Source organism: Trichosurus vulpecula, chromosome 9 (assembly GCF_011100635.1).
Source record: "Trichosurus vulpecula isolate mTriVul1 chromosome 9, mTriVul1.pri, whole genome shotgun sequence".
Lineage (NCBI taxonomy): Eukaryota > Metazoa > Chordata > Mammalia > Diprotodontia > Phalangeridae > Trichosurus > Trichosurus vulpecula.
In genome coordinates, this window is record NC_050581.1 from 197850786 (window position 1) to 197864036 (window position 13251).

Below are 13251 nucleotides of genomic sequence, written 5' to 3' on the forward strand. Positions count from 1 at the left end.
AATCTGATAGGTGTGATGTGATACCTCAGAGTGGTTTTGATTTGCATTTCTCTAATCAACAGTGATTTAGAGTATTTTTATATGACTCTAGATAGCTTTATTTTCTTCATCTTAAAACTGCCTGCTCATATCCTTTGACCATTTATCAATTGGGAATGCCTTGTTTATAAATTTGACTCAGTTCTGTATGTATTTTAGAAATGAGGCCTTTATCAGAGACATTGATCAAAAAATTCTTTCCCAGTTTTCTGCTTCCCTCCTAATCTTGTTTGCATTGGCTTTGTACAAAAACTTTTCAATTTAATATAATCAAAATTATCCATTTTTCATTTTGTAATGTTCTCTATCTCTTGTTTGGTAATATATTTTTCCATTCTCCATAAATCTGATAGGTAAACTATTCCTTGCTCTCCCAGTTTGCTTGTATTTTCAACCTTTATATCTAAATCATATAACACAATTTTAAAAAAAGTTAAGCAAAATCAACCACCATACCAACTATAAGTGATGGCACATGCAATACTCCTCACCCATAGCAGCCCACCTGTCCTCATCTTTTCTCTTACAGTAGCCTTCCCACCATCACTACTCTCTACCAAATTTAATTAGCCATCACATTAAAATTTTGAAGGGTCATTTCATTTCCCAACCATTATACTTTCTTTTCCTTTCAAACTTAAGTATTTCCTTTCTCATTTTCAGATCCAGTAAATCAGCAGAATTGAGTTACTGTTTATTGTAATTTAACCAGCACATGACCCCATTGTACAAAGTCGATTAAACCCCTGCCTTCTAGGAGATTACAGTTTAAAAATCTGGTATTGAAAGACCCTCTAAAAGAGCCTCAATGGGCTCCAGAAATCTGTTTGGGGGTGTGGGATGGAGGGGTACAGACTGTTGCCATGTAGATGAGCTACATCTGCTATAGTAATAATACTTCATTGAGCACAGCCATCTACTGAAGGATCTTCGCAACAAGAGAGAAGCTGGGCAGAATTTTCTGTAATACTTAAGTGACGGTCATAGCATATCAAAAAGCTCTGTTATTCTTTTTAGCTGAGTTGGTTATCAGCTTTGCAAAAGTCCTGGAATAAATCCATCTGAAATCAGGGGTCTTCTTCCTGTTCGATCTTCTGGAATTGACCCCAGTTTCTATGTAACATTTGTGAAGGTCCTGCCTGCTCTCACGGCACCTGCAGGAACTGGTCTGCCCTCTCTGATGAGTATGAATGCATCTAAGTCACACATGAACCACTGGAGAATTCAGCAAAAGTGAGCAGATGCCCTGGGACTCACCTCTTGCCGTTTGAAGTTCTGTACATACTCCTCAAACTGCTCATCTTTTGTTTCATCAGCTTTGCCAAGTTTCTGGAGGACCTGGTACACAGAGAAAACAAAATGTCATTCTAATAATGTTCTTTAAGGATACAAGTCATCACACTCCCAGGCTTAGCACAAGAGAACTTCTATGAAAGATCCTCTTCTCTTAACAAGAGCAGAATTCTTGGGTGTTATCTATAGCAAAGGAAAATCCCTTTTCTAGCAGTATGTAGAATAGACCAGAGTGAGGAAATGCTTGAGGCAGGGAAATCACACAGGGGGCTCTTGTGATTGTCTATGTGAGGGGTGATGAGGGTCTGACTGTTATATCGTTTTATATGTTTCTTAGGTAGCTAAGCCCAAAAAGTTCATCACCTGGTGGTCAACCCTCAAAGGATGGTGCTCAGTCAGGCTGGCCTTTGATATATAGAGCCCTGGCTAGGACCAAAATTGAAGGCTTGGGAGATACTGGAGTGGTTTGCCATTTCCTTCTCCAGATCATTTAACAGAGGAGGAAACTGAGGCAAACAGTGTTAAGTGACTTGTCCAAGGTCACATAGTTTGTATCTGAGACCACATTCGAACTCAGGAAGATGAGTCTTCCTGACTCCAGGGCCAGCACTCGATCTACTGTGCCCTCTAGTTGCCCAGGTCTGTTTAAAAACAATCTCGATGGGCATGTATGATGGGAAAAAGAGGTAAAACAGTCATGGAGCCAGAAAGATGGGTAACTGAAAAACATCTGGAGTACTGCACTGGTATGCAGGACATGTTAAGAAGCTAGGTGGAACAGTTGCTAAAAACAATGTGCTTGGAGTCAGGAAGATCTGAGTTCAAATTCTACCTTAGTATGACATTACTCTCCAAGTTGTCACCTAACTGCTCAGTCCCAGTTTCTTCATTTGTAAAATGGGAAGAATAACAGTACAGGAACAAATGAGATGATTTTGGTGCTTGTAAATACTTGAAACACTATGTAAATCTCAGCTTTTATTTTTATTGTTAAAAGAATCAGCAGAAGGTCTCCTGGCCCCCCGCTTATATAGCCTTTGGAGAGATAATGGAAAGATACAGGCTTGTCAATGCACAGATGGCAGTAGTATCCTCATTGATAAGGTTAGAGATCCATGTAAGTATCCAAGTATCTAAGTATGCTTACTAGCCAGCCATGGGAATGCTGCCTTTCTAACCACCACACTCCCCAGCTCTTAAAGGAACCAAAAGGTAAGATGGGAGATACTTTGTATTCCTCAGACTCCACAATAAGGTGGACTCATTTACCAATGGTTTCTCCCTAAATCCTATAAATGCACTATATTCTTGCAAACCAGTCACTTGTTAAAAGGAGGAGAAGTGAAGGCTGGCTTGAGTTCAGAAAACTGCAAAGCTCTCCCACTGACCCTGAGCTTCCCCTCAAAGCAAAGTCCATCTTTTCAATATTAACATTTTATCAGTATTGCTATGTAGCAGTGAGACATTAAATGACACTGCCTCCAAAGAATTCTTCAAGATGCACATTATGAATACTAGCCATGGTAGGAGTGAGCAGGTTGCAACATATAATCAAGGAGGGACTCCAAAGAAGAACAGGATTTGTAGGATGATATCCAGAAATCATGTGACAGAGAAGATGGGCTGGCCATGTGGTGAGAGCAAGGGATGAGAGGCAGGTAGCCAGGGTGTTCTGCGGATACTTTCACAATGCCAGAAGACATTAAGGAAGGCTCCCAGAACACTGTATGTACCTCCTGTGGTGAGCTTTTGGGAGAAAATGGACAAGAGACTTACAGGATAGGGAGGCGGAGATGGGTTGAGAAAGGTTTCACTGAAGGGATCTCCCAAATGAATGCAATTACATGGCCATTGGGGAGAGAATGAGCCATGTCCTAATTTGAGCAACCAGCAACGGCTATGGAACAGGTTGCTAAGGACTGTGAACTTTCGGGAACCCAATCCTTAGAATCATCAGCTTCCCAATCGTTTAAAACGATCAGATAAATCCAGAGATACTAGACTCAGAAAAGGGGGCAATACTCTGAAAATGTCAGCCCATTGTTGGTTCATGAACCATGATGCCATCTTAAATGACACACAATCATAAATCCACCAATGAAAGGTCTGTAATGTGGCCTCTCCACCTCAGCCATCTTTGGCAACATCATAGTGACACAATTACTTGACACCATTCTGCTGTTTGAATAGGAGGAAGTATTTGTGCTCCCTCTCTTTCTTGATGCCAGCTAGCACAGAGTGAAAAATGCCTATTGTCAGACTATGAGATCGAGGAGGAGAGTGGAACGAATGGCCTTTTGGAATCTGTGAAGATACTTTATCGCCCCAAGCTTCTCCCTGAAACAAAGGCCCATCTTCTTCATGCCAACATTCTTTCAGTAATGCTCAATGACTTTGAATCAAGAAGTTCCCAATCTCCGAAGAATTAAAATTCTGGGTCACCCAAAGAGCAATAATGAAAAGGAACACGGCGGGCATCAACAGGCTGCTGCATGTTGTCAAAGGATAACTGTAGGAAAATCAGGTGAAATGTATCAGGAAAGAGAGGATTGCTAGAGACACAGAATGAGCAGTGGAGTGAATGTTGGGTTTGGAGTCAGGGGACCTGGGTTAGAATCCTGGCTCTTCTACTTACGACTGGCATTACCATAGTTAAGTGAATTCACTTCTCTGGGTCTTAGCTTCCTCCACTGTAAAATGAGGGCCTTGAACTAGATTTCCTCTGAGGTTCCTGCTAGTTCAAATCCATGGTTCCAGAATTTCATGTACGACCAGAGAAGATGGGCCAGTCGTGTAAGGGGAATAAGGGATAATCAATGGACAGCCCTTTTGGTACCCACATAGCATCAAGTGATCTAGAATTTGTGGAGGACTCCTGCCAAGGATTTGTGGGAAGGTGTGGACAAGAGATGCATGAGATGAGCAGACACAGCTAGGTTATGTTCAGCATTGTACTTCATTTCTGACCCTTTCTCTCCATTGACACAGCTACTCCCTTGAGTCAGACCCTCATCACCCCTCACATAGACAATCACAAGAGCCCCCTGCGTGATTTCCCTGCCTCAAGCATTTCCTCACTCCTGTCTATTCTACATACTGCTAGAAAAGGGATTTTCCTTTGCTATAGATAAAATGATATAATGCCCTTATTCAATCAACTATGGTGGCTTCCTTTTGCATCTAGAATCAAATAAAGCCTCCTCCATTTAGCTTTTAAAGCCCTATACAACCTGGCCCCACCCCACTTTTCTAGCCTCCATATACATTCTTGCTCACACTCATCATTCCAGCTAATCTGGCCTTTTCTCTGTTCCTTCATGTCTCCTCTGTGTACCTTTTCACTTGCTGTCCCCTATACCTTCCCAACCTCTACCTCACAACCTCTTCATTCAAGGCAAAGCTTAGACAACTTCTGCATAGAGCCTTTCCTGATCCCCTCAACAGCCAGTGCCTTCCCTCCCAAACAACCTTAGATTTAACTGCTTCATATATATTTGTACTTATTTGTGTTATATTTATGCTGTACATCTGTTTACTAATACTTATTGTCTTCCCCATTCGAATACACACTCATTGAGAACAGGGATTGTTTAGTTCTTTCAATTTGTATTGCCAGCATGTGGCACAGTACTTGGCACATAACTGGTTCTTCGTACATACTGGTTGATTGATTGATTGGAAGAGATGCTGAAGAAATGATGAGAGCACAACTCCATCCAAATTCCCAGCTAATACATATAAGCTTGTATGATTCTTCTTAGAATCTCTTTTAATTAGGTTATGTCAGAATCAATTAAAAATTACATTAAAAATTCACATGAGCATTCCACATCTTGTGTCACTTTCATCTCATATAACCAGCATTTTTAAAAAGCAATGTTAAACAAAATTTTTTAAATGACAAATTCCATTGTCCCATCGTCTTCTCCCAGGAAGAGGTATTGAAACATTAAGAGAAAAGAAGATAGACTCCAGATTTCTAACCAGTACTCTGGTATCCTATTCACAAAGAAAAAACTTCCCTTTCCCAAGAAGAGAAAAATATCATTCCCCTTTTTGGGCCTGGGAGAAGGGAGGGAGGCATGCATGGAACATGAGACATATTAAAGGGGAAGAGCTGAAATGCCAAACAATTGGTAGCAGCAAGTAAGCAGAATGACTAATGAGATGTTAATGAGGAACCTTAGAAGCACCTGGGGAGAATTAAATGAAGAGGGCTGAGCAGGAATTGAAACCCAAGACAAGTGAAAATGTGAGAATAGGGAAAGGCATTTTTCATTGCCCTCAGTGAGTTCATGAACAAAATATACAAAATGTAAGCCAGGGCATTTAAAGGATCAGTGAATGTGATTTGTTGAAACATCATGAAGAATGGGACAAGTATCAATTTTCAAACAAATAAGGAAACTGGCATCTACAAACTACAGGTCAGAGAATTTGACTTTTATTGCTGATAAAAGTCTAGAGCATACATTTCAGAGGATGGCTGAGGAATCTTTTGAGAGGGAAGGTTCATCAAGAATGCATCATGCCAGACTAACCCTATTTCCTTTCTTTGATAGGATAATTGGGCTCATAGATCAAAGACATTCTGTAAAGCCAATATACCTCGATTTCAACAAAACAATTGACAAAGTTGTTTACACTATTCCTGTGGACCAGATGGGGAGAGAAGACTCGTGGTGGGACATGATAAGTCGATTCATGTATTTGGAGGGCAGGTGAAAAAATGCTTAGGTTTGTTCTGTTTGCTCACAGAAGGAAGAACCAGGAACAATGACGGGAGCTGCCAAGAAACTTGATGTCAGGACACACTTCCTAGTCGTGCCAGCAGATCAGAAGTGCAATGGACCACTTTGAGAAGTAGAGGATCCTTCCTCCTTGGAGGCCTTTAAGAGGAGGTTGGAGGACCACTCATCAGGGACTGTGTGGTGAGGAAAACCTGTTCATATACGCTTAGCTACATCACCTCACGGTTTCTTCTACCTTGTGCCTAAAAGATTAAAAAAGGACTCCACTATGGGGAAAGTTCAGTTAAGGTCCCAAACAATAACAGAGTGAACCAGACATCAGGACTAGGGGCTGAAATAGCTGGGGATAGAACTTCTTGCTTTTTCTGTACTCCTCCCATTGCTCAAGAGGCTTTGTTTGTCTAACTTCTGATGGCCACCCATGTGGTGAGGCAGCAATTCACTGCTCAGGCCTGGAACAGATCTGTTAATTTCTCTAGTGTTCAGTTTCACAATGAGGTGGCTTCTTCTTCACCTACAGGTACTTGAGATGCAGGAAGGAAGAGAATGAATGATCCAGGGGCTCTGACCTTGGTACATTATGGCTTTGGGTCTAGTTCCTGGTATTTCAGTCGTGGAACAAATGAAATGTTTTGACTACAAATAATCAAAAGAGCTATTTAAATAAGTGAATCAAAGAATCCAGAAGTTGGAAGAAATCTCAGAAATCATGTAGCCCAACCCTTCCCTGACAAACAATCCCCATCATTTCCTTGACAACTTCTCATCTTGTCTTTGCTTGAATATCTTCAGTGAAAGGGACCCTTGCCACCCGAGCTTCCCAAGGCAGCCCATTCAACATTGGGAGGGTTCTCATTGGGAGGACATTTTTTCTGCTATTCAGATAAAATCTATCTCTGTACCTTCACCTAATTTCTCCTGGTTCTGTCCTCTAGGGCCAAACCAAAAAAGTCTAATCCTTCTTCTGTCACAGAGTTCTTCAAATGCTTGAATACAACCATGATGACCCATGTCTTCAACCCTTGCCTCCATCTTGTCCATCTTCTTTACTCCAGGCTAACCATTTCCAGTTCCTTTAACTAATCCCTATGTGTTATAAACTCAAGGCCCTTCACTATCCTGATTTCCCTGCCCTGGACTCCACCCCCCCCCCAGATTAGTAATGTATATCCCAAAATGTGGTGCCTGGAACTGAACACAATGCTCCACAAATTAATGACCTGGGCAGAATGTAACACTTTCCTGTTCCTTGATGCTGTGCCTCTCTTAGTGCAACCTGAAAGAATTCACTTTTCTTTGGCTTCCACATCCTGCTGCTGACTTGTGTTGAACTTGTGATCACTAAAACCCTTAGATTTTGGTTCAGATGAGCAGCCTTCAGATCATTCCTCCACCTTCTCATATTTGTACAATTGATTTTTAACCCATGTGATGTTTACATTGATCCCTAGTTATCTTGGCCACTTTTAAATTCAGTCCATGTTTAAAATATTAACCATTGGGGGAAAGATAAACAGATGGTGCTGGAAAGTTCATTTTAAGAGGACTAGAAAATGAGGTTAGGAAGAGAAAGAAGACAAACATGGAGATGTTTGCAAATGAAAAGGGAAAATCTGGTCCTGGTTTTAAAAACAGACCATTGACTTAAGAAATGGAAGCTACTTCTCTCCCTAGGGTTCTTTACCGAAAGCACAGCAGTTAATAAATGCTTGTTTTGCCTTCATTACTATTTCATCCTTGAAAAGGTGGAGGTAGCAACAAGGGGGCTGAGAACAAGGGAACTCTTCTGGAACTAATTCTGTGAAAGAAGAGGAACCTGACTGGTAAAGGAGAAATAATGAGAGCCTTGGGGGAAAGTAATCACTCCATCTTAGAAAGCATGACAGATGAGGAAAAAAGCCAGGCTGAGTTTCACAACCATCCTAGATCTGCGGAGAGCAGATTTTTTTTTTATCATTCTCATTTATTTATTTATTTATTTATTTATTTATTTATTTATTTTTTATTTTTTTATTTTTTTATTTATTTAGGTTTACAACGGACGGTTCTACATAATTTTGAGTTCCAGATTTTCTCCCCTCCCTCCCCAAGGCAGCATGGAATCTCATATAATTTCGTATTGAATTAATTTATACACTAGTCAAGTTGCAGAGAAGAATTATGACCAATGGAATGAATCGTGAGAAAAAAGAAACAGAACAAAAAAAAAAACCAAACCCAAAAACAAAAACAAAAGAGAAGAGAAAAAGGCGAGCATGAAGTGTGCCTCAATCTGCATTCAAACTTCATAGTTCTTTCTCTGGATGTAGATAGCATTCTCCATCGTGAGTCCTTTGGAGTTGTCCTTGCTGAGAAGAGTGAAGTCTGTCAGGGTTGGTCCTCACAGAATCCATATATCTGTGGTTGTGTACAATGTTCTCCTGGCTCTGCTCCACTCACTCAGCATTATGTCGTGTAGGTTTTTCCAGGTTGTAATGAAGTCCGTATCATCCCCATTTCTTATGGCACAATAGTATTCCATTACCTTCATATACCACAGCTTGTTCAGCCATTCCCCAATTGATGGACATCCCTTTGATTTCCAATTCTTGGCTACCACTGGGGAGAGCAGATTTTAAAGGGTTTAGTAAAAAAGATGCTTGGGATCCATTGGCTAAACATTATAAAAAGGATGCCAACTGTGGAGAAATGGGGAGTTCTCAAGAATATGTATAGAGAAACAATTCCAATGAGGAGGAAAAGGAAGAATGTGCAAAAAGACCAGTGGAGATACACAGGGAATTTTGTGGCCAACTCAGCTTTTAAGAGGACAGAAGCAAGGACAGGTACCAATTGGAGTGTGAAATGGTGGCATGGTCTTTTAAGAGTGTTAAAGGATCTAATGCACATAATGAGCTTAGACTGATGAGAAAGAGCATCGCAGAAAAAAGAAGCTAATCAAAGAAGGGTATGGTCAGAGCTTGGGATGGTATGAACATAACAGGCAATTTATAGAAGGGAGTTTTGGACTCACAGTCAGGAAGGACTACATTCAGATTACTCCTGGGCTACTTCCCAGTTCTATGCTCAGGAGTAAGTTGCTGAGCCTTTGTTTATCTATGAAATGGGTATGAAAATGCTACCTCTAGAGCCCACATCACAGGGTTGTCAGAAAGCTCCAAAGATATCACATTAACTTTGCTAATGTTAAAAACAGTGTACAAATGATGCTGGTTGTTATTATTTCTAAACTCTTAATCTTCCTTCTGTTTCCTCTATCAAAGAGAATGAACATTTGACTAGAAAAAGAGAGAGGAAATGGCTAATATGGAGTTAAAATCAAAGATAGGGAAAAGGATGGCACCTAGATGCCCTCTATGATTTTGAATTGCCTGACCTGGACAAATTACATCCCAGGGCACTTGGAAGAACTCACGAGTGTAGTTACTAAGCAATTGCTAGTGATCTTTGAAAAACTACAAGAACATGATGGGAAGTAATTGTGACCTGAAAGACAAAAATTGTTAATAAAACATGTAAAAAGGGGAGGATTCATAAAAAAGGAAACAAAGGTCCTGGTGAATGGGAGAGGTGCTGAAGAATGGAGAAGGGCATGTATGCCGAGTTTCTCAACAGGAAAGCTAGAGTGCCATCTATGACCTGCAGCCCAGTGAGTTTAATTTCTGTTACTGCCCAAAATCAAGAAGATATTATTAGCTTGCAATGTATTTTTAGAGACAAACATCTAAAAGAAGAAGCAGTGCTCACAAAAAGCCAGCAGGGTTTCATTACCAATAGGCTGGGCCAGAATGGCCTTGTTTCCTCCCTCCCCCTGCATAACAAAACTGGTCGATCAGAGAAATGCCGTGGACATGATTATCTAGATTTTAGCACAGCATTCGACACAGTCTCTCATATGATTCTTGTGAATAAAATGAAAAGATGTGAACTCATTCATACTGCAGATAAGTGGATTTGAAATTGGCGTATGAATGATCTGAGTGGCTCAATGTCAGCGAGGAGACAGGTCTTCACTGGAACACTCCATTGGTCCATGTGTTTTAACACTTTTATCCATGACTTGGATGAGGACCTGAGGAGCAGCTAGCACATGTACAGCATGTTAAGGTTCCTAAAGCATTTTTCACATGTTATCTCACTCGATCCTCACAAGAACCCTGAGAGGTAGGTGGTATTATCATTCCCATTTTAGAGATGAGAAAACTGAGACTGAAAGAGAGTTGCAAGCCAGTAAATAGCTAAGGAAGGATTCAAATTCAGGTCTTCCTGACTCCAAGTACTGCACTCTACCCATTGCACCACTTAGCTGGCTTAAGTGACAAACTTAGGCAGTTTGCAGATGATGTTAAGCTGAGAGTCATAGCTATTCTATAGCAGTTATAGTGTTCTATAGCAGAGTTAAGATCCAATGAGATCTCAATGGGCCAAGTCTGATAAGATGAAGCTCAGTGGGAAATAAGATAAAATCTAAGACTTAGATTTTAAAAAATCAATTTTAAATGTACAAGTCAGGAGATGTGGGGCAAGAACATGATTATTATTCAATTAATCTGCAAACTCAGTGGGATTAAAATATGCCATGGCAGCCAAAGAAGTTGTTGAGATCTTAGTCCGCAAACATTCATCAAGTGCTACTTATGTGTCATGTGCTGTGCTAAATGCTAGAGAAGTAAATGAGGGCCAAAGCATGATCCCTGCTTTTAAGGATCTCAGTCAGATGGGGAAGACAACATGTCAAATACTATGTGTATATCAAATATATAGTGGGCATAGTGGGGAATCTCAGAGAGAAGTCACTAGCACAGGTGGACAGGGGAAAAAAAAAAAGACAAGGAAAGTCTTCCTACAGAAGGTAGAATTTGAGCAGAGTTTTGAAAGAATTCCGAGAAGCCAGGAGATGGAGATGAAGCATTTTGGCCATAGGGGACAGTGAGTATAAAGGTATTTGTGATGGGCTAATGTTTGAAAAACAACTAGGCCAGTGCCCCTAGGTCATGGAGTACATGGAGGGGAGGAAAGCATGAGAAGACTAGGAAGTGGGAGGGACAGGCTGTGGAGGTCTTTAAATACTAAAGAGAGAATTTTATTTTTAATCCTGGAGATAATAGGGATCTCCTGGTGTTTATTGAACACAGCAGTGACAAAATCAGACACATACTTTAGTAAAATCACATTAGCAGCTGAGACGATGGATTAGATTGGGTAGAGACAAGGTAGAAAGATCAATTAGTAGGCTGTTGCGATGGTCCAAGCATGAGGTGATGAGGGCATGAATTAGGGCAGCAGCTCTGTGAGTGGAGAGGAAGGGCATATATGAAAGACACTGGGAAAGCAGAAACAACGAAACTTGACAACAGACTCAATATTGGAATTGAGTGTAAGTGAATAGTTGATGATAGTAAGGAGGTAAGCCTGGGTAATGGGGAGAATGGTGGTGCCCCTGATAATAATAGGGAAGTTTGGAAGAGGGGGAGGTTTCAGGGGAAAGATTAGGAACTCTGTTTTGGACAAGTTGAGTTTGAGATGCTTATGGGAAATTCAGTTCAAGTTGCCAGCAAGACAGGAGCTTGGGTGAGCTGAGGGTTAGGGCTGGATATAAAGATTTGGGAATAATATTTATAAATATGATCATTGAACTCATAAAAGCTAATACAATCATTAAGTGATATAGTATTAGAGAGAAGAGAGTAGAGAGAATATTGGGAGGCACCCACAGCTAATGGGAGTAATTCAGACGAAGATCCAACAAAGAAGACTGAGGAAAAAGGGCAATCAAGTAGGAGAACCTTGTCATTGTTCAGTCATTTCTAACTCTTTGGGACCCCATTGGGACCCCATTTGGGGTTTTCTTGGTAAAGATACTGGGGTGGTTTTCCATTTCCTTCTCTAGCTCATTTTACAGATGAGGAAACTGAGGCAAACAGGGGTAAGTGACTTGCCCAGGGTCACACAACTAGTCAGTGTCTGAGGGTAGATTTGAACTCATAAAGATGAGTCTTCCTGATTCCAAGCCCAATGCTCTGTGCTACCTAGCTGCTCGAAGAGAACTTCAGGCTTCATTAAAAGAAGCATAGTATCCCAAAATAAGGAATTGATAGACACATTGTACTTTTCCCTGGCCAGAAGGCCTCAGGAATAGTGTTCAGTTCTGGGCACATTCTAAGAAAGGCTCTGATGAGATAGAGAGGTAGCGTAGGATTATGTGGCCTTAATTCCATCTTGAAGGTGAACTGATTGAGGCTCCGTGGATGCTTAGCCTGGAGGAGAGAAGATGTGAGTGAGTAACATAAGAGCTCTCCAAATACTTCAAGGACTGGTGTAAAAAGAGGAAAGATTCAATTTACTCTGATTGGGGTCAGAGGACAGAACCAGGAGCAGATTGAAGTTTCAAAGTGGCATCACTTACTCATGAAGGCTTTACTAAATGCACTTATGTCTCTTAGATGGAATCCTTGGGATAACCCAAAGTTGGTTCTCCACATTTTCAGAAATCCTAACTGAACCCTGCAGACCAGGAGGCAGATTTCTGCTCCTACTCTTTGCTGCTTTGCCAAAGGGCATGTTTCTTCTGTGAGGAGACATGTAGGTCAGCAGGAGGGGCCATTGCAGCAGGAGGGCCATCTCTCCAACCAGAAGGCCAAGCGTTGCTGCAGTACGTTCCCCAGTGCACCCCGCAGAGGGCTCTGTGCCCACAGAGCTGAGTGAGTACGGCTCAGCTCATGCCAAGGAGAATTTGGTTTTTCTTCACTTTAGTCTTTCTACACATGAATCTCAAGGTCGTGGTGAACACCGAGAGATTTTCTCTCCTAAACTTTGTATCCCCGTGGGGGCTTAGTTCAGTGCTTCTGCACAAAGTGACAGTAAATTAGCAAATAATACCACTGCGAATGACAAGAATTGTCATTTAGGTATAGATAGATTCAAGGTTTGTAATGTGCTTTACAGGTGATCTAACAATAGTCCATCAGGGTAAGGGCTGCAGGAATTTCTGTTCCCCTTTTATAAATGAGGAAATTGTGTTCCACAGAAGTGAAATGACTGAGCTAGAGAAGGCATCAGAGATCACTGAATCCAAGCCCCTCATTTTCCAGGTGATAAAACTGAGATCCAGTGAGGTTAAGGGATTCATGCATGACTGCTCAAGCAGAAAGTGGGAGAGCCACTATCG

At 41.1% G+C, this 13251-nt stretch overlaps 1 protein-coding gene across 1 annotated transcript in view; it reads right to left on the bottom strand.

The window, feature by feature from the left end:
• Window positions 1–13251, bottom strand: part of AMPH (amphiphysin) — a 197212-nt gene that overhangs the window by 109491 nt on the left and 74470 nt on the right. Inside the window, exon 2 of the mRNA XM_036739436.1 lies at window positions 1297–1377. Within this exon, the coding sequence (XP_036595331.1) occupies window positions 1297–1377 (81 nt within the window). The remainder of the gene's footprint in view (window positions 1–1296; window positions 1378–13251) is intronic.